The sequence below is a fragment of the Mustelus asterias genome, chromosome 4 (genome assembly GCF_964213995.1).
Source record: "Mustelus asterias chromosome 4, sMusAst1.hap1.1, whole genome shotgun sequence".
NCBI classification, from domain to species: Eukaryota; Metazoa; Chordata; class Chondrichthyes; order Carcharhiniformes; family Triakidae; genus Mustelus; species Mustelus asterias.
This window is the reverse complement of record NC_135804.1, coordinates 113,494,434-113,517,533: the sequence shown is the minus strand read 5'-3', so window position 1 is coordinate 113,517,533 and position 23,100 is coordinate 113,494,434. Positions and strand designations below refer to the sequence as shown.

The window sequence follows — 23,100 nt, the reverse complement described above, 5'->3', positions numbered from 1 at the left end:
TTTATTAAATATTTTAATTTTCTTACATTAATTTAATCAGCACAACTCAAGTGCCATTCTACATTAGCCAGTTAAACAGTCTTGAGCAGACAGGAGAACTGCTTGGTATAAAATGGGGAGGCTTTTGATTTATTACCATGCTCTGAATACATTGTCTTTCACAGCAAATATATAACGTGTTGTGATTTGAAGAAGTTAACTGCCTTTCTACTCTTTCTTCACAGGACATTGTTTTATGAACTTCGAGTGGCAATAGAGCAGATGTCAGCCAGACCTTCCTGCCCAACTTTCATCCGAAGTGCATGTCACAAAGCTATAAAGCTCACCTGTAAGCTCGCTCCAGGGTCATAGAATTCAAGATTCTTCTTAGCACAGATACTTTGCAAATGGTGGAATTTGTTACAGTTTAGAATTCTGTAGAACATTCCTATAGTTTATGCTAACTATGTCACGTTTTGTTCTCTTTTTATGGAATGATGTTGAAACGTATTTTGGTACATGTCTAATATGTGTCTGCTGCATATTCCATTTCAATATGGCTGGGGTTTCCAGCACAGAAGTAAGTTTATGTCTAATTAATGAGAGGTGAGAATGAATATTGGATGAATGTAGGCAGATAATATGAGGACTATCTACATGGAGTGCAAGCAAATGAAAATCTAACATTGGTACATGTGTAAGTATAGCCCTAACATGAAAACTATTTAACACCTGCCCTCCACATGATAAGTGGCCTTTGTTGAAAAGGTACAAGGAAATAGTTTATAGTAAAGAGATGGATGTACAATATAACGCAAATTTGATGCTGGATCAGTGTAAATCTTCAGTAAAAGTTGCATGTTTTGACATAATGGTGTAAATATTTCAGAGATTAGGTCAAGTAACTAAATAATTACTTCACAATGCACATAACTAAATTTGTTGCTCGACCTCTTCATAATTTGTCAACTTCTCCCATTTTAATGATATAAATGACTTTCATTTTCTCAAAGCATGCCCTCAGGGACTGACAACTTGAAGCTTTTGTCTAATAATATTAATGATATAATTAAGTTAGTGGTCGGAAGTTTCTGGCTCTTAACATCAGTGGGATCTTTTGGTTCTGCCGATGGTGCACCCCCACCATGGGTTTCTGGGAAAAGTGGGATGAATGGGAATGGGAAATCCCATTGACAGCAGTGGGCCCAGTAGATTCCGCCAACTGGCCAACGGTAGGTCGCCTCCAGCTGCTGAGAAACACGCCACAGGGAAGCCAGAGAATCTCGCCCAGTATCTCTTACACTTTGTAAAAATCCTCCCAATAAAGAATTTGCAGGTCAGTTTTGACCATTTTGCATCAGTACCAAAAACACTGTCATGAATGGGAACTCCCAGAGACACTGGCCGTAATTTTCTGACCATTCCCACCGGTGGGATCTTCTGGTATTGACGATGGGTTTACCTGCAGCAGGAGCTCATACAACGGGGAACCCCGTTGACAACAGTGGAACCAGAAGACACCTCCACCATCTTGAAACTTGCTGGGGGGGGGGGGGGGGGGTTAGAAAATCCCACCCACTGGGAGTGTCATTTCTGATTTGCCAGGTTAGAGGAGTAGGTGATACAATGACAAATGTTCTAATGCGGTGAAGCATATTTTTCTATCTGCCTTGAATAAACAGCCGCCACTTTTACCTTTCAATTTAGATATTCCTTGGACACAGCAGCTTTTATCAATAAATTAAATTAATCCAGATAGAGCAACTTCCTACTGATGTGCACCATGGAACAGCGCCTGCACCTGGTTTAAACCAGCACTTGCAATCATTATTGTCAAACCAATCCATTACTAAAATGAAAGCAAAATATTATGGATGCCGGAATAAAAACAGAAAATGCTGGAAACACTTGGCAAGTCGGGCAGAATCACTGGAGTTACTTAAGATGCTGCCAGGCCCGCTCAGTGTTTGTAGCATTTCTTGTTATTTCAGTCAGTTACTGACGCAGGAATGTCACTATTCCATCATTACCCACGTAATGTGAAGGAAATTCCACAATTTCAGAAGTCGATAAAACACTGATTCTAATTTTTTTTTAATCTTATACATAAACACGCACAGGATATTAAAAACAGACGGGTGAATTTAATAAACCCGATTTGGATCCAGTCTACTGGTTGAAGAATCAGTCGGAAACCCATGTTGCTTCGAAAGGGGAGACTTGTGCAGCTTAACTGGCCAGCATAGGCCTTTCCTGTGACTTCAGATCTCACGGGTGGAAAAGCTGCCGAGCGAGAACTGTTGACCAGTCAGAGGCCAGCACTTGCTGTTGCTGGCAGTGCCACTGGGAATGATGGCTGCTGTTGATAGTGTCCCATGGTTTTCACCAGAGATCATCATTGGATCCCTGGACTCAGTGAGGGTGGGGAGGAGGTTGCGTGAAAAGGCAGCAGAAGTAACTTTTGGAAGCACAGATAGGAAGATGGCTCTTGGCGTCAACTCCCATACCCATTATCCAGCCTTGATCAGGCGCGAAGTGTCTTTGAAAGAGGAATGCTACCCCCACCAACCTCCCAGAAGGCTGCAGGCAAAGCTAACATGGTTTGCTGGGTGGTCTTTGGGAGGCAAACGAAAGCCTTGCCACTTGCATTTAAATAATTCCTGAGCCACCAATAAATTCTGGTGGGCTCAGGGTCAATTGGTTCAGTTTTGAGCCTAATTGACATCCCACCATGAGTGAGTGAGTTTCCCCCGGGCCCATTCCCATCTCTGACTTGATTGCAGGAGGTTTCCTGCTGCTGGGAGGCTGACTGAAAGTCTGTCCCGTGATTAAGTAGGCCTGGCTACCATGTTTCACGCCACGATGGTCTGCATTAAATCCAGCCTATAGCCTCAGACGTTAATACATTTTCTCCCAGGTTTTTGCACAATATGCACTGTACCCTGTTGATGCTACTTTTAATCAGGCTGTAAATAAATCTGATCATCCCACTGGGAAATGTCTTGGCCAAAATTCTAGCTGAGATGAGGTTTTGTATGCATGGACATTCTGCATGCGGTGGAGGGCTTGCAACTGTGCTGTACTTGCCTCTCCCTAACCAATTTTTTTATTTTAGTATAACTTGCCAAGCTCTCCTCTTCATCAAAGGAGTTAAAGTAAGGTGCAATAGGAACATAAATGGATAACTAACACTAAACATAAGAATTTAAGCAGTTAATCCCAATCAGAAAGTCACCAATTTGAGTCATGGTCTTTGCATCTCGGTGTGGTATGTGGGCAATTATTGATGGCTTCAGCAGGATGCTGGGAGAAGATGCTAGGCTACTGGAGGAATGGGCAAGGGAGAAAAGGGCTGAAGTGCAAAACCAAACTCGACAGCACCCTGCAGTTTCCACATGCAGCAAATTCTTTCATCTTAGCCAGACAGTGGGAGGAAATGCCAAACAGAAGCTGGCTACTTTCTCATAGGAAAGGGGCAAATGTCAGCTGATAAGTCACAGCAGGCCACTCTTGTGTATTTCCTAGCAACTGATTCAAAAAGAGAATTGCAAAGCCCCAAGAGCAGGTTGCTTGGCCATTGTTCTAGCTGGGACATAAGGCATGTTGGCATATGTTGAATTTTCAAAATTGCACAAATCCATTGAGCAGTCATAAAAATCGGGTAAATTGAGAGCAGCACGATTAAAAAATCTTACAAGACACGTCAGTTAGTACACATTTCTATCTCCGGTATTCTGTCGCTATTTTTGCAGTGCTATTAAAGGAACGTCGTCTGTAGTTTCATTCAAAAAATTTGATTTTTTTTTTGCTTGAAAAAAGATGACAAATATATTGTTCAGTGGAAAACCATTAGATTCAGCATGTCATATCAACTGTGAATCATTGCTCAGTACAAAGAGAATTTTCAATAGAAACTTGAACACAATTTTAATCCATGAATGTGAATGGAGTCAGAAAGCTTTGCTTATGAGCGAGATAAGAATAGCAGTCCGCAGTTTCCCACCAAACATTTTATTTTTATCGCAAGTTCAAAATTTGTACCTTTGAATACTGCTGTTTTATTGATAATTATAAGCTTACAGAAGGGTGCTTTAGTGCATTTTATAGCCATATAAAATGGCTTTTGGCAGTGGTATATTTTTCGCATCACACTGTAATTTAATGTGACAATCTTAGGACAGATAGCGCCTCAAATATTTGACGGATGTATAGCTGCTCAGGGGGCTGTTAAAAAATCTTTAGCACCACCTCTGAAAGGGGATTAAATAAGTTTACAGATATTAATTGGAAGCGTTGGTAGATTTGGGGGCAGTGCTGATATTTGCAATGGAGGTTTAAAAAAAACAAAAGAACAGCTGCAAATGCTGAAAAGCTGTCATAAAAACAGAAATTAGAAATGCATAGCAGGTCCATCAGCATCTGTAATAGGCCCAAAGCCAATACGTAAAATGTGGATAAATAAATAATATTATCCCTTGCTAAATAGGGCCTATTTCCAAAGATGCAGGATGCATCCAACTTTACTTTTGTAATCACAAGTCTCAAAACTTTCTGTGTGGGGCGGAGGTTGTAGAACTCCACATTTATCCTGACTAGCTAAAAGAGCTTAATCTTTTTGATTGGAGAACCCCTTCATTTGAGCTTGATTTTCAGTGGCCAAAATAGGTATTGCAGGTATTTGCAAATTTATACAAAATCTATGTTAATAGAATCCATGGCTCAGATTTTCATCTCCCGATAGAGACAAGAATGGGGTCTAGAACCTTGCAATCTTTATATTTTTGCCTGCAAGAACAAATTTCTTCTCCCTTCCCGCCTCCATGGTATTTACAGTAAGAAGTCTCACAACACCAGGTTAAAGTCCAACAGGTTTATTTGGTATCACAAGCTTTCAGAGCACTGCTCCTTCATCAGGTGAGACTTCTTACTGTCCACATCATGGTATTTAGCAATTCTAAAAGGTGCAGCAAATTTGTTTTCCTTAACACGTGTTATTTTCAAATGCAGTAGCGCATTTTGTGAACCTTAAAAACAGCAGGTCTCCCCAATCGAGTCGTAACCACTTCTGCCAGGTGAGGGACGAGTGTGGGGTTGGTGCGGAACAACTTTATTGCAGTGTTTTCTTCAACTTTTACAGCTCTAACACTTGTCTGCCAGCCAAGGGATTCTCTGTCTGGGAACATTTAATACATAGAGGAGCCTCTATAGGCCACACCGAGCTCAGCTGCAAATATGTCAGCAGCAGACCTCCATTACAGCCTCAGAACCTTCAACTGTCATGTACCCCCTTCCTTTTGTCATTGGCGCAGTAACATCTTAAAGTGCCTCATTCAGGTCCAAGGGCGTGAGGAACCAAGATATGGAGTACCCTGAGGCAGTACCATGCAAAAGGGGCTACGGCAACAGGATCACCTACTCAAACATGAGTGAGCAGCAGTGACGGAGGAAGCTCCATCTATCCTGAGCAATGGTAGCTGAGCTTGCATCCTGCAAGACAACTTGTAGCCAGAAGCTTAAACTCTTGATGGTATTTAAGGTCAACATGGCCCTGAACTTCTTGCCAACGGCTCATTTCAAGCTGAAGCTAACCTGTGCTTCAAGAACTTCTCAGCGATGAAAGGATAATGGAGTACAGATCTGTGCAGCAAGCTCCTCAAACAATGCCAGGAGTGTGCAAAGAAGGCCATCAAGGGAAAAGAAAATCCCAATTGAAGGACCAGAATTCACAGGACCCAAGTGGTAAAAGCATTATGGAGGTGGCAGTTTCATTACAATGTGGCAATGATACTGGACAATCGGGGTGGTCAACTACATGCATGTGGTAATGAGAGCTCCCACCCAGAATGCATTAACCGAAAAAGGCACCACTCTTTAAATGTGCGACTCCTCTGACCAGCTGCAAATATGTTTCTGCATGTGTGCACCTGTTATCCTGGCAGTTGGCATGTTTTGTTCATCTTAAAGGAATCCAGACTGCCATAAATGTTCTGACCAACCCACCCAGCTGCATGGATGGATGCCGGAGGTGAAGAAAAAGTGGCTGTTCACATCCAGGCTGCAGCTGTACAGAACCTTAGTTAGGCCTCATTTGGAATATTATGTACAATTCTGGTCGCCACATTACCAGAAAGATGTGGATGCTTTGGAGAGAGTACAGAAGAGGTTTGCCAGAATGTTGCCTGGTCTGGAGGGTATTAGCTATGAGGTGAGGTTGGATAAACGCGGTTTGTTCTCACTGGAATGACGGAGGTTGAGGAGTGACTTGATAGAGGTTTACAAGATTGAGTGGTATGGACAGTGGATAGTCAGATACACTTTCCAAGGGTAGAAAAGTCAAGTACTAAGGGACACCCACAGAGGGTGGTGAATGTCTGGAACGCGCTGCCTGGGGAGGTGGTGGGAGCAGGTACAAAAGTGGCATTTAAGGGGCATCTAGATAAATATATGAATAGGATGGGAATGAAGTGCATATGGTTTTAGTTTCGGCAGGCACCATGGTCGACGCAGGCTTGGGGGGGCCAAAGGGCCTGTTCCTGTACTCCAATGTTCTTTGTTCCAAGAGAATGAACAACCGAAGCCATCTTCACACAAGAACAATAATTAAACAGACCATGGGCTACCTAAGATGAGGCATGGATGCCTTGACCATCCGGAGGTGGGAATTGGGCTGGTGGTGCTCTACCATACACACCTTACAGGAGTCGCAAACAGTGTGCTCCATAACCTGCAGCAGAGAAGGGTTTTAGTACTGGAGCCAAAGGAAGATGAGGAAGGGGACCTCTCCTCTGACAAGAAGGAGGGGGAGATTGAGGAGAAAGGCCAACAGGAGGGATCTCTGAGACTAGGCAGACAATATCACCAGTGACTTTTTTTATCCATTTGTGGGACACTGGCATTGCTGGCTGACCAGCATTTATTGCCCATCCCTAGTTGCCCTTGAGAAGGTGGTGGTGAGCTGCCCTCTTGAATCGCTACAGTCCATGTGCTGTGGATTGTCGTTAGGGAGGGAATTCCAGGATTTTGACGCAGCAACTGCGAAGGAATGGTGATATATTTCCAAGTCAGTGTAGTGAGTGGCTTGGAGGGGAACTTGTAGGTGGTGGTGTTCCCACATATCTGCTGCTCTTGTCCTTCTAGATGGAAGTGGTTGTGGGTTTGCAAGGTGCTGTCTAAGGACCTTTGATGAATTGCTGCAGTGCATCTTGTAGATAATATGTACTGCTGCTACTTGAGCGTTGGTGGTGGTGGGAGTGGATGTTTGTGGATGTGGTGCCAATAAAGCAGGCTGCTTTGTCCTAGATGGTGTCAAGCTTCTTGAATGTTTTTGGAGCTGCACCCATCCAGGCAAGCGGGGAATATTCCATCACACTCCTGACTTGTGCCTTGTAGATGGTGGATAGGCTTTGGGGAGTCAGGAGATGAGTTACTCACCGCAGTATTCCTAGCCTCTGACCTATTCTTATAGCCCTGTGTTTATGTGGTGAGTCCAGTTGAGTTTCTGGTCAATGGTAACCCTAAGGATGTTGACAGTGGAGGATTCAGTGATAGTAACACCATTGAATGTCAAGGGGCGGTGATTAGAGTGTTTCTCATTGGTGATGGTCATTGCCTGGCATTTGTGTGGTGCGAATGTTACTTACCACTTGTCAGCCCAAGTCTGGATATTGTCCAGATCTTGTTGCATTTGAACACTGCTTCAGTATCTGAGGAGTCGCGAATGGTGCTGAACATTGTGCAACCTTATGACAGAGGGAAGGTCATTAAGGAAGCATCTGAAGATTGTTGGGCTTAGGAGACTATAATGAGGAACTACTGCAGTGATGTCCTGGAGCTGGGATGACTGACCCTCCACAACCACAACCATCTTCCTATGTACCAGGTATGACTCTAACCAGTGGAGTGTTTGCCCTCCTGGTACTCATTGATTCCAGTTTGGCTAGGGCTCCTTGATGCCACATTTGGTCGAATGCAGCTTTGATGTCAAGGCCTGTCACACTCACCTCACTGGATGAGGAGTCCATGCAAGATGACTTTGTGGTCAAGATTCGCTGATAAAGCGGCACTCCAAGCGAACCCTCCAAGAGTGCAAATGTTGACCTGGAAGGCAGAAAAAGGAATTAGAGGCACCAAGAGAAAGGCATTGTTAAGGTCAAGTGTGCTACCACGTACAGGATTCATGAAAGCCAACTAGATGCTTGTGCTTGGGTAGTGTGTGTGAAAATGAATACATTTGACCGCTTATGTAGCGCAACATTTTATGAACCTATTGTAAATAGTTGTCGATTCTCACATAGGTTTCTGTTTCACTATATACGTTTTTCTTATCTTACTCTACATACCAGCACTTGCCTAGTTAGTGCTCTAATTGATAGTGTCCTCCACTTTTGAACTCTCCAACAAAATAGCACCTTTAACTGTTCTTTGGGCAAGAAGAGCCCCCTATGCCCCCACCCCAGTACAAACCTAATCCTGAATCGAACCACAGCTCTCTAGCTGCACCTAAAATCTGCCTCAGCCTCCAAGAGACAAATGACAGGATTTACCCTCTCCCACCAATAACTTTGAAGGCAGGGGACATGTTAATAAAACAGGTGACCTGTCTGCCACCCACCCACTTGCCTCTGCCTCCAACCCAATTATACCAGTGGCAGGAGTGGCATCAGGTGACTTGTCCACCAAGGTTGATTGAGGCGAAGCAATTGATGCCCACTCAACGGCCTCATCCTGCCACCATCAAGATTCAGACAGCAGCAGGAGAGGTCCATGTCAAACAATCAACCAGGTAGGTTTTCCTGCGAATTTGGGGGGGGGGGGTCTCTTAACCTACCCAAGGGAGGGATGGGGGGTCTCTTCTTAACCTACCCAATGGGAGCTTTACCAAGGTGTAAACCCGTCAGATTGCCATTCCCCCATAGTCTCTCAAACCCCAGCTCCCACACTTCCTTCATCCTCGCTGACCCCCGAACGCTAATAAAGTTCCAAAACATCACAACTCGACTTCTCATCGGCCACATGCAAAACCAGCAATAGCCACCGCTCCTACCTGCGTCATCGGTACATTGAGAGTTGCCATTCTCTGACTGACCCACAGCCCTTTGAGGAATTAGTTCTTGAGCCTGAGGGACGGAACTTCTAACTCCAACCTATATTAATGGCCATTTGGGCAATAAAAGACTGAGGGCCAGCCATTCTTTCCCTGGGGCCATTCTTTCCCTGGGTGGATTCTCCCTGACCACACCCCCTCAACCCCACTGACTTTTTAGCCAGGAGTAGGGACCACAGCTCCTCTTATAATTCCACACAAAAATATGACATAAAGTGAGCTTGCAGGCAGATTTGCATTTTGGAAGTTGGGAAAGAGTGCAAACTTTGTTTCGCAAACCCTGAGGCACAAATCTCGGCCTGTATTGCAGCAGATGAGAAATATTTTTAAAAGCTACTGTATGTTTAGCTAAATGTTAATAGGAGCTTCAGATGCAACTGCATTACTATCAAATATGTACTGTTCAAACAGCCCAAGGTGTTGCATCAAAACCCTGCATTTGTGTTCATTTAATGTAGCTACCATGGGTTGTATGTGAGTGCTGAAAGCAATGCCAATGCAATATTACATGTGTGGCTACAGAACTGGAAAAAACATTTATAGTGATTCAAAAGTTAGACTGGCATTATTTCCTTTGTTGTAAACAGTGTTATGGGCAGAGACTCTTGGTCCATTTACACTTATTTCAAAGGACCCACCATAATTTTTCATTTTTGTAATCCGTGAAGAATTCAACAAATGTAAATTTTCTCATTTACTGTCTGCCACTGTACAGAAATTGCCATCCTTTGATTCTGTACTGAGTTGTCAGATCAGCACTGCTGAAAACACCAAATGCTCATCATTTAATATATAATTTGTTACATGGAAGGGACAGCAGGATCAAGCCTGTAATGCAACAAATTGTTGGTAGGTTTGGATTCATTGGACTTATCTAGTCAGTGTTGAAACAAAAATCGTGATAACTCTAAATTTCAGGGGGCTGAGGGTTTGAGGTTGAGAAATGGAATACATAATTTCAGGTGTATGAGATATTTTTACTTGTTACCTTGAGGCACATTAGCGCGTTGAAGGATTCTAAGTACTCTATTGTCCCATTAAAATTTAACAACAGTTAATGATTTTATAAAAATGTCTTATTAGCAACACTGAATGATTGACTACTTGTTATGCTTGTTTACTTGTAATAGTAAGTTCCCATTACTTGTCATTCATGAGTTAATCTCCATGCTCCTGAAAATATTTATATTTTCCCCAAACATCTATAACTACCCTCTGCATATTTTTATTATTTGTGGTGGAAGTTGAAAGTTATTTCTATGAGTAGATAGTATTATTAAAATGTGTAATATTAAATATTTAAAAAACAATCTTTTAGTACAATTCTAGCGAAGGTACAGACACAATATAAATAGCAAAATATTGCGTAGAGTAGCAGAGTAACCTAAAATGGATAATATAGTTTTGAAAAATAGGTATTAGTTTTATATTGTGTGTTTGGGAACTCCAACTTCATAAACTAGCATCTGGTCAGTAGACGTTGTCTTCAGATGAGGGGAAAAATGGACATCTGGCATGAATTCATTTTTTTATATATTTAAATAGCTTTGCTATTTTTGTCTGTTCATCAGCTCATAGGGAGTTGTATGTAATGAAGCATGTAGCTGTAACTAGGCTATACCTCAGCTGGAAAATGTCAAATTATATTATGCATTCCTTAAAAGCATAAATCATGCTTAAGATTTCTTTTTTAAAATCCGAAGGTAAGAAGCGACAAATTGAATGATTTTTGCGAATAAATAAGTCACCAGGAATTGCATAATGCATTTCAAAAAATGTTGCATGTTACTGTTGTCAGAAACAGAGCTCTCTGGAGACTTTAAGTATTCATGGTACAAATGTGATTATAAAGATCGCAAGATTATGCAGATTTCAAAGGTTCAGGGGAATCTCGGACAGCTTCTATGCTTTGAATGCCAGATTTGAATTTTAAACCAGACCTTTGAGAGGCGAGCACAGTAATAAGGAGGTTTTATTTATTTCTTGTGTATCATCAATCAGTAAAGCTGTGTTTTGCAAAGTTTTGGAGTAAAGAAAGCAAAAGCAAACATAGACATTTTTTAGAAATATATATCTATGTCTATTCTTTTAGTCTGCAAACTCATCCAACCTTTACCAGAAACGTTTATCTTTGAGATGGCTTGCCTTCGTAATAAAGGCTAAGAACAGAAACAGATATACTGAGGGGTCAGATTGCATAAAGTTTGCACTCACTATTTCAGTGATGACACTTGCAAAAGAAGTGCAATATCGTCTTGTTATAGATGCTTATTCATAGATCATTATTTTTGTGCTATACATTCTACAAAAATGTGAACTAGAAGTGTCAAAATAATAAACATATTTCCAGTGTCTAATGTGGTGGCTGTTTTGTTTTTTTTTAAAAATAAAAACATATGTATATAATCAATGGCTACGCATATTTTGGAATCAGTAGTTTTCACAACATCAAGTTGCTTTGGTCAGTAAGGAAATATATCATTCATTTCTAAGATCTTCAAATATCTTATGCTTGGCTAACTAAAAAATGAGAAATGGACTGTGTCAATCTCTCCTCAAAGAGTGTGATTTGTATTTATTACAAATCAAAAAGCATTGCTGTTATTTAGGGTAAAGTGACCATTTTGTTAAATTATTCTGAAGAATTGACAGGTGATCTTGGACTAAATCCATAACAGCAGGTTTTATCTGTTAATATGACCAGCAGTGCTAAGCACACTGTGGAAAGTGTGTTAAATGAGAAGTGCAGAGCCTCTGTAAATTCAAATACATGAAATAAAATGCCTTGTTTAGTTTTGTAACCACTGAAAAGTAAGCTCTTTAAGATAATGTATTTTAATTGTATGCAGGTAGTGCGCATTCAACTGGAGTTTCATGAGTACATACGAAGCAATTATAATTGCTTGGTGTGGACTAGAGTAAAACAAAAACAGGCTGACAGACAAAATCCTTGTTGAAATCAAACTTATTACAACTGTGATGCAATTGAGTTGGGAGGTACAAACTTGTAATGCTTAGCACTAAATAAACGTAAGACTGACTAAAGATTGGCTCCAGCATTATCTCACCAAACGGTTGTCCAGAGATGAACAATATGTTTACCTTTTTGTCAGTAAAATAGTTACAGCCTTTATGAAAGCTGCAAATAAACATGTACTTTAAAAATATATATATATTTCAGACATTGCCATCGAAACGATAGAACAAAAAGTGGCTGGAGAAATAAATTTGAATGGGAAACAGTTTGTGGATGAGTGATGGAACAGCATTGTACTTGTAGCTTCAGTTTGAGTGTTCACAACATGGAGGTGTTGCTCTAAAACATGGGCACTCGGATGATAATATGCATAGGTGGCAAGAAGTGGTGGCCAACATCAAGTTTGTATACGAGATACACAGGCTATAGGAACAAACACAGAAGGAGCACACCTTAAGGAACCTCCCAATGTAAGACTGCCTAACATTTGCCAGATAGATGTTACCAGCAGCCATTTCACCAAGTTTTTGCCTGTCAACCTATCTACTGCTAGTCCACACCAACCTCTCATGCTTTACAAATATTCAATCAAATATTCAATTGATTGCCATGCTTACTGATGCTCTACATGTTTGAGCGGTAGCTTACAGCTGACACCCTTGATGCACAAACACCTTCACAATGCTTCCCATGCAAAAGCACTGTAACAGTTATTGCATATGATTGGTCACTTATTGACATGCAGGCTGGGATTTTATCAACAGCATACCAATCCTCATGATGTAATTGGAACTGTGTGCCACTTTTGCTTCTCTCTTTGTGCCATTTCCCACGCGATTGTAAAGGAAATTCTAAATATCAGTAGTGAGCATGCAAATTGTTTAGGGCGGAGGGGCATAAAGTTTATTAGTGTCACAAATAGGCTTACATTAACACTGCAATGAAGTTACTGTGAAAATCCCCTACTTGCCACACTTCGGCACCTGATCGGATGCACTGAGGGAGAATTTAGCATAGCCAATGCGCCTAACCAGCACATCTTTCAGACTGGAAAGAAACTGGAGCACCTAAAGGAAACCCATGCAGACACGGGGCGAATGTGCAAACAGTGCCCCAAGCCAGAAATTGAACCTGGGTCCCTGGCATCATGAGGTAGCAGCGCTAACCACTGTGCCTCCCAGCTTGTCATTGGCGATATCTGGTGTCAACTGATAATGCTGCAGTGCATGCAACTGGCCTTTTAAAAAACCTTCTAGTCAAACATGGAGGTTCTGCATCACAGCAACAACTTTCCTGCCCAATTCCATTGCCTTTAACACAAGACTTGAGATCACAAAGTTGGTTTTCAAAATTAATTAAATTTCACTTTTAAAGATTTCACATAACATTGGTTTTACTTTTTCATGTATGTACCATCACTTTGTTGAGATCAGCTTAATCAGAGAGCTAAATGTACTGGCACGCCTGATAGTTTGCACACATTGATGATTACCAGGGAGTTAGGAACATTTGTGGCAGGGACATTGTGTTTTTGTTCACTCTTTATTGGATGATGATGTGTCCAGTATTGTACTCACCACTGTGAGCAGCACGGCTGAAGTTGCATGCTCAGCAGACCCTCCTTTCTATACATTGTTAAAGATATTGTCCTAGAACACTCCCCAGCTGGGGTAATTGCAATGGTAAAGGTGAACCCAAAGCCCTGCAAGGACTCTTGCCAGCTAACACCCTGCGATTGACATATTTGGACAGTGCTGACAGTTCCCTTTCGGCCCCTCGTTGTCTGACTTGACTGACTTTACCCAACCCTCACCACACCTAGGACACCAGGCTCTTCCAATGTTCCATGTGCCCTCCCCGCCCCACTAACCCTTGTTGGTCCTGAGCCTCCATGTAAAGTTCCACCTCCTGCTCCTCTCCCCTGTGCCATAGAGTTAAAGGAAATCTGCTTTCCTTACATACAACTGCACAAAGCCAATGATCATGACGTGGGTCTGCCAAAGTTTTTGTGCACCACTGTCTTTACCCTGATGGTAGGATGTAATTTTACAATATTACGAGTAGGAATCCACCCCAGGCCGGCATTGTGCTCCACATGCTGCAAACACACTGCTATTAACCTACCACCAGGAAATCCAAATTTCTTATCTCCCACCCCCTACCCCCACCCAGTTAAATCACCCCACGTGTCATATTTCCGGCTTTTGTGGTCTCCATAGAATCCCCCAAGGTACTTAAGCAATATACTTAAGAATGGCCTCATGACTGCTGTCAATACCCTTCAACTGTGGGACAGGCAGTACTGAGGTAACATTGGTCAGCCACCTCACGCTGCTATTGCTCTACAATGGAAATGAGATAACTGATGAAGCATAGCAACACCTTTATTTGTTTGATTTATGTGTACAACACTTTTACTTCCATAGCAGCTGATCCCTATACAAATGGAGGCAGCAGCTGACCAGGATTGCAATTGCTTACATCATTATTGCACACATTGGTACCAGTGGATGGCACCTTTCTATCACTCGCTCCATACTGACCCTGAGCGCACACGGTCAGATTGGTTTGCAAAGACCTGCAGATGTTTTGATTCATTCATGGGACATGGGCGTCGCTGGCTGGCCTGCATTTATTGCCCATCTATATCTGCCCGAGAGCAGTTAAGAATCAACCACATTGCTGTGGCTCTGGGGCCACATGTAGGCCAGACCAGGTAAGGATGGCATTTCCTTCCCAATAGACATTAGTGAACCAGATGGGTTTTTCGGAAGCTCGACAATTGTTTCATGGTCATCAGTCGACTCTTAACTCCAGATGTTGAATTCAAATTCCACCATCTGCCATGAGCTGGATTTCTGCTTTAATTGGCGATAATAGCAGTAGGCCATTGCCTCCCCTATGGTGAAGTGAGGGTCGCCTGGTGCTGTTGTCCTCACTTGGATCTTGTGATGTGCTGCAAACAAGTGCGTTTGTAGTGATTTATAAACAACATCATTAATATTAACCCATCTTGCCAATTCCCAAGGGAATCTGCAGCTTCTACTTGGAAGCTTTGTTCCCTCCCTGAGTTCCCATGAAAGTTTGCATTGGAAGAGCTTCCTAGTCATGTCCTTTTTTTCAGATGGTCTTAACCTTTTGACTCCTTATAGTTGGTTTCCAGTTAATTGGGCAAAACTGGAAGAACACAAACTCATTTTTAAAAAAATAAAACTGAAAACCTTTTGCAACGCAAAAATGATCAAGGTCAGCATGGAAAACTCATAAGAAGTCTATCCCACATGGTGCTAAAGAAATGGTCTAAGATCGAGCCAAATCCTACCTGAAAGGTATGAAAAACTTGTGCTGCAATTTACTTTAATATATTTGGTGGCACAGTGGTTAGCACTGTTGCCTCACAGTGCCAGGGATCCAGGTTCGATTCCTAGCTTGGGTCACTGTCTGTGCAGAGTCTGCACGTTCTCCGTGTCTGATGCTCCGGTTTCCTCCCACAGTCCAAAAGATGTGCTGGTTAGGTGCATTGGTCATGCTAAATTCTCCCTCCGTGTACCTGAACAGGTGCCAGAGTGTGGCAACTAGGGGATTTTCACAGTAATTTCATTGCAGTGTTAATGTAAGCCTACTTGTGACACTGATAAGTAAACTTAAAACTTTATATTTTAATAAAGTGATCATGTTTTTCATTAAGGTGACATTAGACTGGTCTGAAAGATCTGTTAAGTGCCACTTGAAGTGACATAGGTCCATTATATGAATTTAAACCATGTTTTCCAGTGCCTTCGAATCTATTCTACTCCTATGCCTCTGGACTTGGTAACTAGAAAATACACCCTGTTAAACCATACCACCAGCTGATAGTTGCTTGTCAAATCTTCAAAAATTCATTAAAATTTGTCAATAATCTTTTCAGAAAAAACACAACCAAACATCTTGGAAGAGGTTGAAAAATGTTGTTTTTTGTTAATCACTGGGCCTAGCTAATCATCTCAAATCTGATATTCTGAGAATTCAGTAAGGAGTCTAACAACACCAGGCTAAAGTCCAACAGGTTTATTTGGTGGTGTTTGCTACCAAATAAACCTGTTGGACTTTAACCTGATGTTGTTAGACTCTTTTACTGTGTTTACCCCAGTCCAACGCCAGCATCTCCACATCATTCTGAGAATTAGCAGCATTTAGATTGTTCAGCATCTTATTTTTCTATGTCCCTGTTTTTCCACTTTCTGCACTTGATGCTATCTAGCTGATTTGTCCCACGCTGTAAAGTTCACTGGACGAGAGTTTGTCGGAGACCTTGATCAAAAGAATTAGCATGTTAAAGGACAGGTTTGCTTATGCTATAGAGCATATTATTTAAATGGAGAGAGAACTGAAAGGTAATGGAGAGGTGCTCAATGCTACAATTGAGACAACATCTGGAGAACTATGTACAGTTTTGGCCTCCTTCCTTAAGCGACGGATATAGAGGGGAGGTGATGGCCTAGTGGTATTATCGCTAGACTATTAATCCAGAAAACTCAGCTAATGTTCTGGGGACCCAGGTTCAAATCCCACCACGGCAGATGGTGGAATTTGAATTCAATTTTAAAAATCTGGAAGTAAGAATCTACTGATGACCATGAAACCATTGCCGATTGTTGGAAAAACCCATCTGGTTCACTAATGTCCTTTAGGGAAGGAAATCTGCCGCCCTTGCCTGGTCTGACCTACATGTGACTCCAGAGCCATAGCAATGTGGTTGACTCTCAATTGCCCTTGGGAAACTAGGGATGGGCAATAAATGCCAGCAACACCCATGTCCCACGAATGAATTTTAAAAAAGATATAAATGCATTGGAAGCAGTGCATAGAAGACGTACCTGACTGATAGATGAGAGGTAAGGTTGGACAAGCTGGGTGTGTATCCATTGGAGTTTTGAAGGGTGAGGTGAGACCTTATAAGATTTTGAGGGCTCAAGGTGGACACTAAAAGGATGATTCCTCTTGTGGGAGAGACTGGAACTTTGAGATGCAATTTTGAAGTGAGAGGTCACCCATTTAAGACAGATTTGAGGAGACATTTTTGCTCAGTGGTTCATGAGACTTTGAACTCTCTTCCTCAGAGAAAGGTGGGGGCAGAGTCACTGAATATTTTTAGGGCAGAGATAGATCTTTGACTAATAAGGGAGTTGAGGATTATCGGTAGTAGACAGGAATGTGGTATTAGGGTCATGATGAGATCAGGCATGATGTTATTGAATGGTGGAGGTGGCTCAAGGGGTGGAATAGCCTACAGCAGTTCCAGATTCGTTTGGAGTCTTCCATTGCCTCATGAAGAAGGACTGAGTTTGCAAAATACGACACAGCACAAGTTTTTCACTGATATGAGGATTGTTTCATGTCCACAATATTGTACACAGTACACATGTACACCTCTGGTGCAAACCACATGAGATAACATTTTGGTGACATAAGAACATAAGAACTTAAGAAATAGGAGCAGGAGTAGGCCATCTAGCCCCTCGAGCCTGCCCCGCCATTCAATAAGATCATGGCTGATCTGACGTGGATCAGTACCACTTACCCGCCTGATCCCCATAACCCTTAATTCCCTTACCGCTCAGGAATCCATCCATCCGCGCTTTAAACATATTCAGCGAGGTAGCCTCCACCACCTCAGTGGGCAGAGAATTCCAGAGATTCACCACCCTCTGGGAGAAGAAGTTCCTCCTCAACTCTGTCTTAAACCGACCCCCCTTTATTTTGAGGCTGTGTCCTCTAGTTTTAACTTCCTTACTAAGTGGAAAGAATCTCTCCGCCTCCACCCTATCCAGCCCCCGCATTATCTTATAAGTCTCCATAAGATCCCCCCTCATCCTTCTAAACTCCAACGAGTACAAACCCAATCTCCTCAGCCTCTCCTCATAATCCAAACCCCTCATCTCCGGTATCAACCTGGTGAACCTTCTCTGCACTCCCTCCAATGCCAATATATCCTTCCTCATATAAGGGGACCAATACTGCACACAGTATTCCAGCTGCGGCCTCACCAATGCCCTGTACAGGTGCATCAAGACATCCCTGCTTTTATATTCTATCCCCCTCGCAATATAGGCCAACATCCCATTTGCCTTCTTGATCACCTGTTGTACCTGCAGACTGGGCTTTTGCGTCTCATGCACAAGGACCCCCAGGTCCCTTTGCACGGTAGCATGTTTTAATTTGTTTCCATTGAGATAGTAATCCCATTTGTTATTATTTCCTCCAAAGTGTATAACCTCGCATTTCTCAATGTTATACTCCATTTGCCATATCCTCGCCCACTCACTCAGCCTGTCCAAATCTCTCTGCAGATCTTCTCCGTCCTCCACACGATTCACTTTTCCACTTATCTTTGTGTCGTCTGCAAACTTCGTTACCCTACACTCCGTCCCCTCCTCCAGATCATCTATATAAATGGTAAACAGTTGCGGCCCGAGTACCGATCCCTGCGGCACGCCACTAGTTACCTTCCTCCAACCGGAAAAACACCCATTTATTCCGACTCTTTGCTTCCTGTCGGATAGCCAGTCCCCAATCCACTTTAACACACTACCCCCAACTCCGTGTGCCCTAATCTTCTTCAGCAGCCTTTTATGGGGCACCTTATCAAACGCCTTTTGGAAATCCAAAAACACCGCATCCACCGGTTCTCCTCCATCAACCGCCCTCGTCACATCTTCATAAAAATCCAACATGTTCGTCAAGTACGACTTTCCCCTCATGAATCCATGCTGCGTCTGATTGATCGAACCATTTCTATCCAGATGCCCTGCTATCTCCTCTTTAATAATGGATTCCAGCATTTTCCCTACTACAGACGTTAAGCTGACCGGCCTATAGTTACCCGCCTTTTGTCTCCTTCCTTTTTTAAACAGCGGCGTAACATTAGCCGTTTTCCAATCAATCGGTGACGATGTTAGTCTGCACACGCATTGAATGCAGAGCACACAGATTGTGACATCAATGTGTAACATGGATTTGATGCTGGTAACTGCTCTTCTGAAGATCATATTTCCAGCCTACACCAAATCTTAAATACATACTGACTAAACATGCATTCAGTAGAAGGATACAACCCCAAACAGTGCTTTTTAAAGGTATTATCAATTATTTACAAGTTAGTTGCTGATTATTTTTTTACTGGCTGCACCTGTAATTGTGCAAGTATGTGGTTTCCAGAGTTATTTAAAGTTGCTGAAGTCTACAGAGAGTGGTGTGGGACATGATGAATGACCTAGCCCTTATTTCAAACATTTAGACGCAAACCACTTGGTTGCAGTCAGATATATTCACCTTGGACTACATTATCACAGGGAGAATGAACTGAGACAACATACAGGAGAAGCTGCTGATAGAAGGGCACACAGGAGGCCATTTCTGCCTGGGAGATATTCAGGGAGAAATTCTACCTGAAGCTTAGTGAAGAATAGCAGCATGTGTTTAAACAGCAGCTTTGACAATAACAAAACATGGAAAAAGTGCTTCAGGGAAGTTCTGAAACAAAATATGGCACAGAACCATGTGAGGTGACTAGGTCAATGACCAAAAACTTGGACAAGGGAATAGGTTTTGAGGACTCTCTCAAAGGAGGAAAGCAACATGAGGAAGTGTAGGGAGGGAATTCCAGAACTTGAGGCCTAGGCAGCTGACTACCCAGCCTCCAATAGTGTGCCAATGAAATTCAGGAATGTTCAGGAGGCTAGAGTTAGAGGAAGTCAATGATCTTGAGGGCTTCTAATGTTGGATGAGATTACAGAGATAGGGAAGAGTTAGCCCATGGAGAGGGGGGGGCGGCGGAATTGGGAATTCTAAAAGCAAGGCCATGGTTAACAGGGTAACAGTGTAAGTCAGCAAGCACAGGGGTGATGGGTGAATGGGATTTGATGAAGTTAGATCCTGGGTCATGGCGATAACGGTAAATCAATATGAAGGTGATCATGACCGTGAGTTTTAATACATCTAGCTCCTCACAAGCTGTAGTTGGAGTTGTTTGCAACTTCTCCCAGTCCTTCCCTATTGTGTGAGGAAGATCATCCAAGAGAATCGTGGGTATTTCTTTCTGATTGCCTTGGAATGAGTGCTAGGGAGATTATTAAAAGGAGCTTTCTGATTCCGAGTGAACCAGAGGCAGGCTGCCATGAGCATGGTGTAAAACCCATGAAACCCATGAAAAAAAATGTTTCCTTCAAAGTGGCTGAAAATGTACAGCTTTTTCTCACCTATGGCGCCAGTAGGATTCTTTCTGGTTTTCTCTCTGATACCGACACTTTGGGTGGAATTCTCAGATATTTTTTTCAATGTCCCCTTTTTCAGCAACACCTGTGTCCTATCCTCCCAAACAATTAAATATATTTTTTTAGCCTTTTGTTAAGATTTGTGGGGTGAAAAATGTGTATACTGGGCAAAATAAAATATTTTGCACATCATTCATTAAGTTACTTGTTGACGCAAAGTCAGTGAGGTAGCATGGGACAGGCAGTGTGATACAAACTCTTCAAAATAGAAGCTTTCAAAATAGAGACGACAAAATGTAATGTATGCAATGGTTGCAATTTATTCTGCGTTGCACTACTTTGATCTTATGGTATACAAGGAATGTTGTGAGCACTATCTAGCTTCTTTCTAAAGGGAAAGTGATGAACCTGTTGCCCTTTATAAACAAGGCCTCTGTCATTTAATGCATGTGTGAACAACCAAATAACTAATTTGACACAGTATCACTGGTAGGAACGAGTGCATAAGAGTTAAATTTATGCCCACACAATAGCAGGCAGTTTTGAGAAATGCATTTCAAGTCTTTTATGTGTGACAATAACAGATCCAAGCAGGATCAAAAAAATGCATTCATACATATGCAGATTAAGCATATAGTAGGACATAATTTGACTTTAATTACCATAAGAATGACTTAGAATCCCTACGTTGCAGGAGGAGGCCATTCGATTCATCAAGCCTGCAGGAACAACATTCCACCACCTAGGCACTGTTCCCGTCACCACACATATTTACCCTGCTAATCCCCCTAATACTAAGGGGCAATTTAGCGTGGCCAATCAACCTAACCTGCACATCTTTGGACTGTGGGAGGAAACCCGTGCGGACAGGGAGAGAATGTGCAAATTCCACCCAAGGCCGGAATTGAACCTGGGTCCCTGGCGCTATGAGGCAGCTGTGCTAACCACTGTACCACAATGCTACCCAACTGGCCCTCATGTATTTTACTCTGGCCTATTGTGAGTAACACCATGCAAAATCCACTTGTGTTCAAATATTCTAGCTAGTTATGATTTTGTTGCGTGACAGCAGATTAAAAGTTCAAGCTGGAACCTGCATTTTAGGAGAAACCCGACAAGTGAGTGACAGATAAAAGTTTATTTTTATCAGATCAGATGAATAAGGTGGGAGGAGACTCATGTTGAGCCTAAATGCCAGCTTGGCCTGAATGCCATGTTTCTGTGCTATCATTTTTATGTAATGTAATGTCAAATTTTAGAAAGCTGATCATTATTTAAAATGTGATTCTCACCTTTGAGAAGCCTGTTCCCACATACCAGCCCTAGCCAGATATTGTCGCACTTCTTTTGAATCGGCAAGCAACAGGATCTGTGAGGAAATCACGAGAAACCCACAAGATCCAGCATGGAATCATTTTACATCAAATTGGGAGATTTAATAAGGTTTATACTAGCCAGCAGCACAGTCTCAAAAATTGTTGGCCTTTTATTTCACCATAAAATGCTGCCAGCTGTGAATTAGGTTCACTCGACTTTTTCATTCCTCCCAGCCAGTGCCAAGAGCAAAGCCTCATAAAATTGCCCCCCTCATTTAATCCCGCAAATAGGCTACCACAGAGATTAAATTCATTTGAAATCATGGCAGACCTTTGTAGAGAGGTTGAGGCTTGGTGGACGGGATTTTCTGGTCCCGCCTCTGGCGAGAATCGTTGTAGACGGGATGGAGAATTTGACGGACCATCCAAAGGTCCATTGACTTTGGGTGCACATTTCCAGTCCCGAGGTGGGTGGGAGCGGAAAATCCCAACCACTGATGGACGAACATGTGAGGGAGATCATGCCGATGAGAATAGAGCCTTTCCTGTAATTGGGTGCAATGATTTTACTTCTTTATTTTGCCACAATTTGCATATTGTTCCCTTGATCAGGTATACTAATTGCTAATGATTAAACCTGCTAAAGGCAGCTTATTCAAATGAAGTTCAGTTATGGAGTACCCATTTGCAGTAACCTCTGCAAAAGAAATTAACATTCTTGTATCTTGTATGTTTCTCAGAAATGTCTCCATGAACTACACAAAATTCACTATTTTTGAAGTGCATTCACGGTATTGCTTGAGGGAGTGCGAAGTGTTTTAAAATGTTTTAATGTAATCAGCCAAAGCTCACATTTGCCATTGAATTTAATTAGCCAACTTGAAACTGAAGGTAGGAGCAGGCCACTGTTGCTTGTCCATCATATTAAATACTAGTGGCTCAGTGGCACAGTGGTTAGCACTGCTACCTCACAACGCCAAGGACTTGGGTTCAATTCCGGTTTTGGGTCACTGTCTGTGTGGAGTCTGCGCATTCTCCCCGTGTCTGCATGGGTTTCCCCTGGGTGCTCCGGTTTCTTCCCACAGTCCAAAAGATGTGCTGGTTGGGTTCATTGGCCATGCTAAATTCTCCTTCAGTGCATCCGAACAGGCGCTGGAGTGTGTCCTACTTGTGACACTAATAAATAAACTTTAAAAAGCTACTGACAATCTGGAAAGGGAGAATCTGAGAGATAGAGTCCTCACTAAGTGAAAACATTACCAAATTACTAACACAAAACTGAATGTAAGATCTGTCATCACAGAGGGGGAAGAAACCAAAAATATCAGAATTGAGTCCCTTACTATGCCAGAGGTCTAAAGAATTGCAAATGTTCTGCCCTTGTTGAAAAAAATGGTGTAAAGGTGAATACAGCGACTATAGGTTTAAGCTCAGTGGTAGAAAAGCTTTTAGAACTTAAAAGTTTTTAAA

General features: G+C 42.2%; 1 protein-coding gene across 3 annotated transcripts in view; it reads left to right on the top strand.

Annotated features, from left to right (window-relative positions):
* Nucleotides 1-12,118, top strand: part of LOC144492963 (transmembrane protein 33-like) — a 154,763-nt gene extending 142,645 nt beyond the window's left edge. For all 3 annotated transcript variants that reach the window (XM_078211675.1, XM_078211674.1, XM_078211676.1), the window contains exon 8: nt 225-12,118. In XM_078211675.1, the coding sequence (XP_078067801.1) occupies nt 225-351 (127 nt within the window). In that variant the 3' untranslated portion in view covers nt 352-12,118. The remainder of the gene's footprint in view (nt 1-224) is intronic.
* The last annotated feature ends 10,982 nt before the right edge of the window (nt 12,119-23,100 follow it).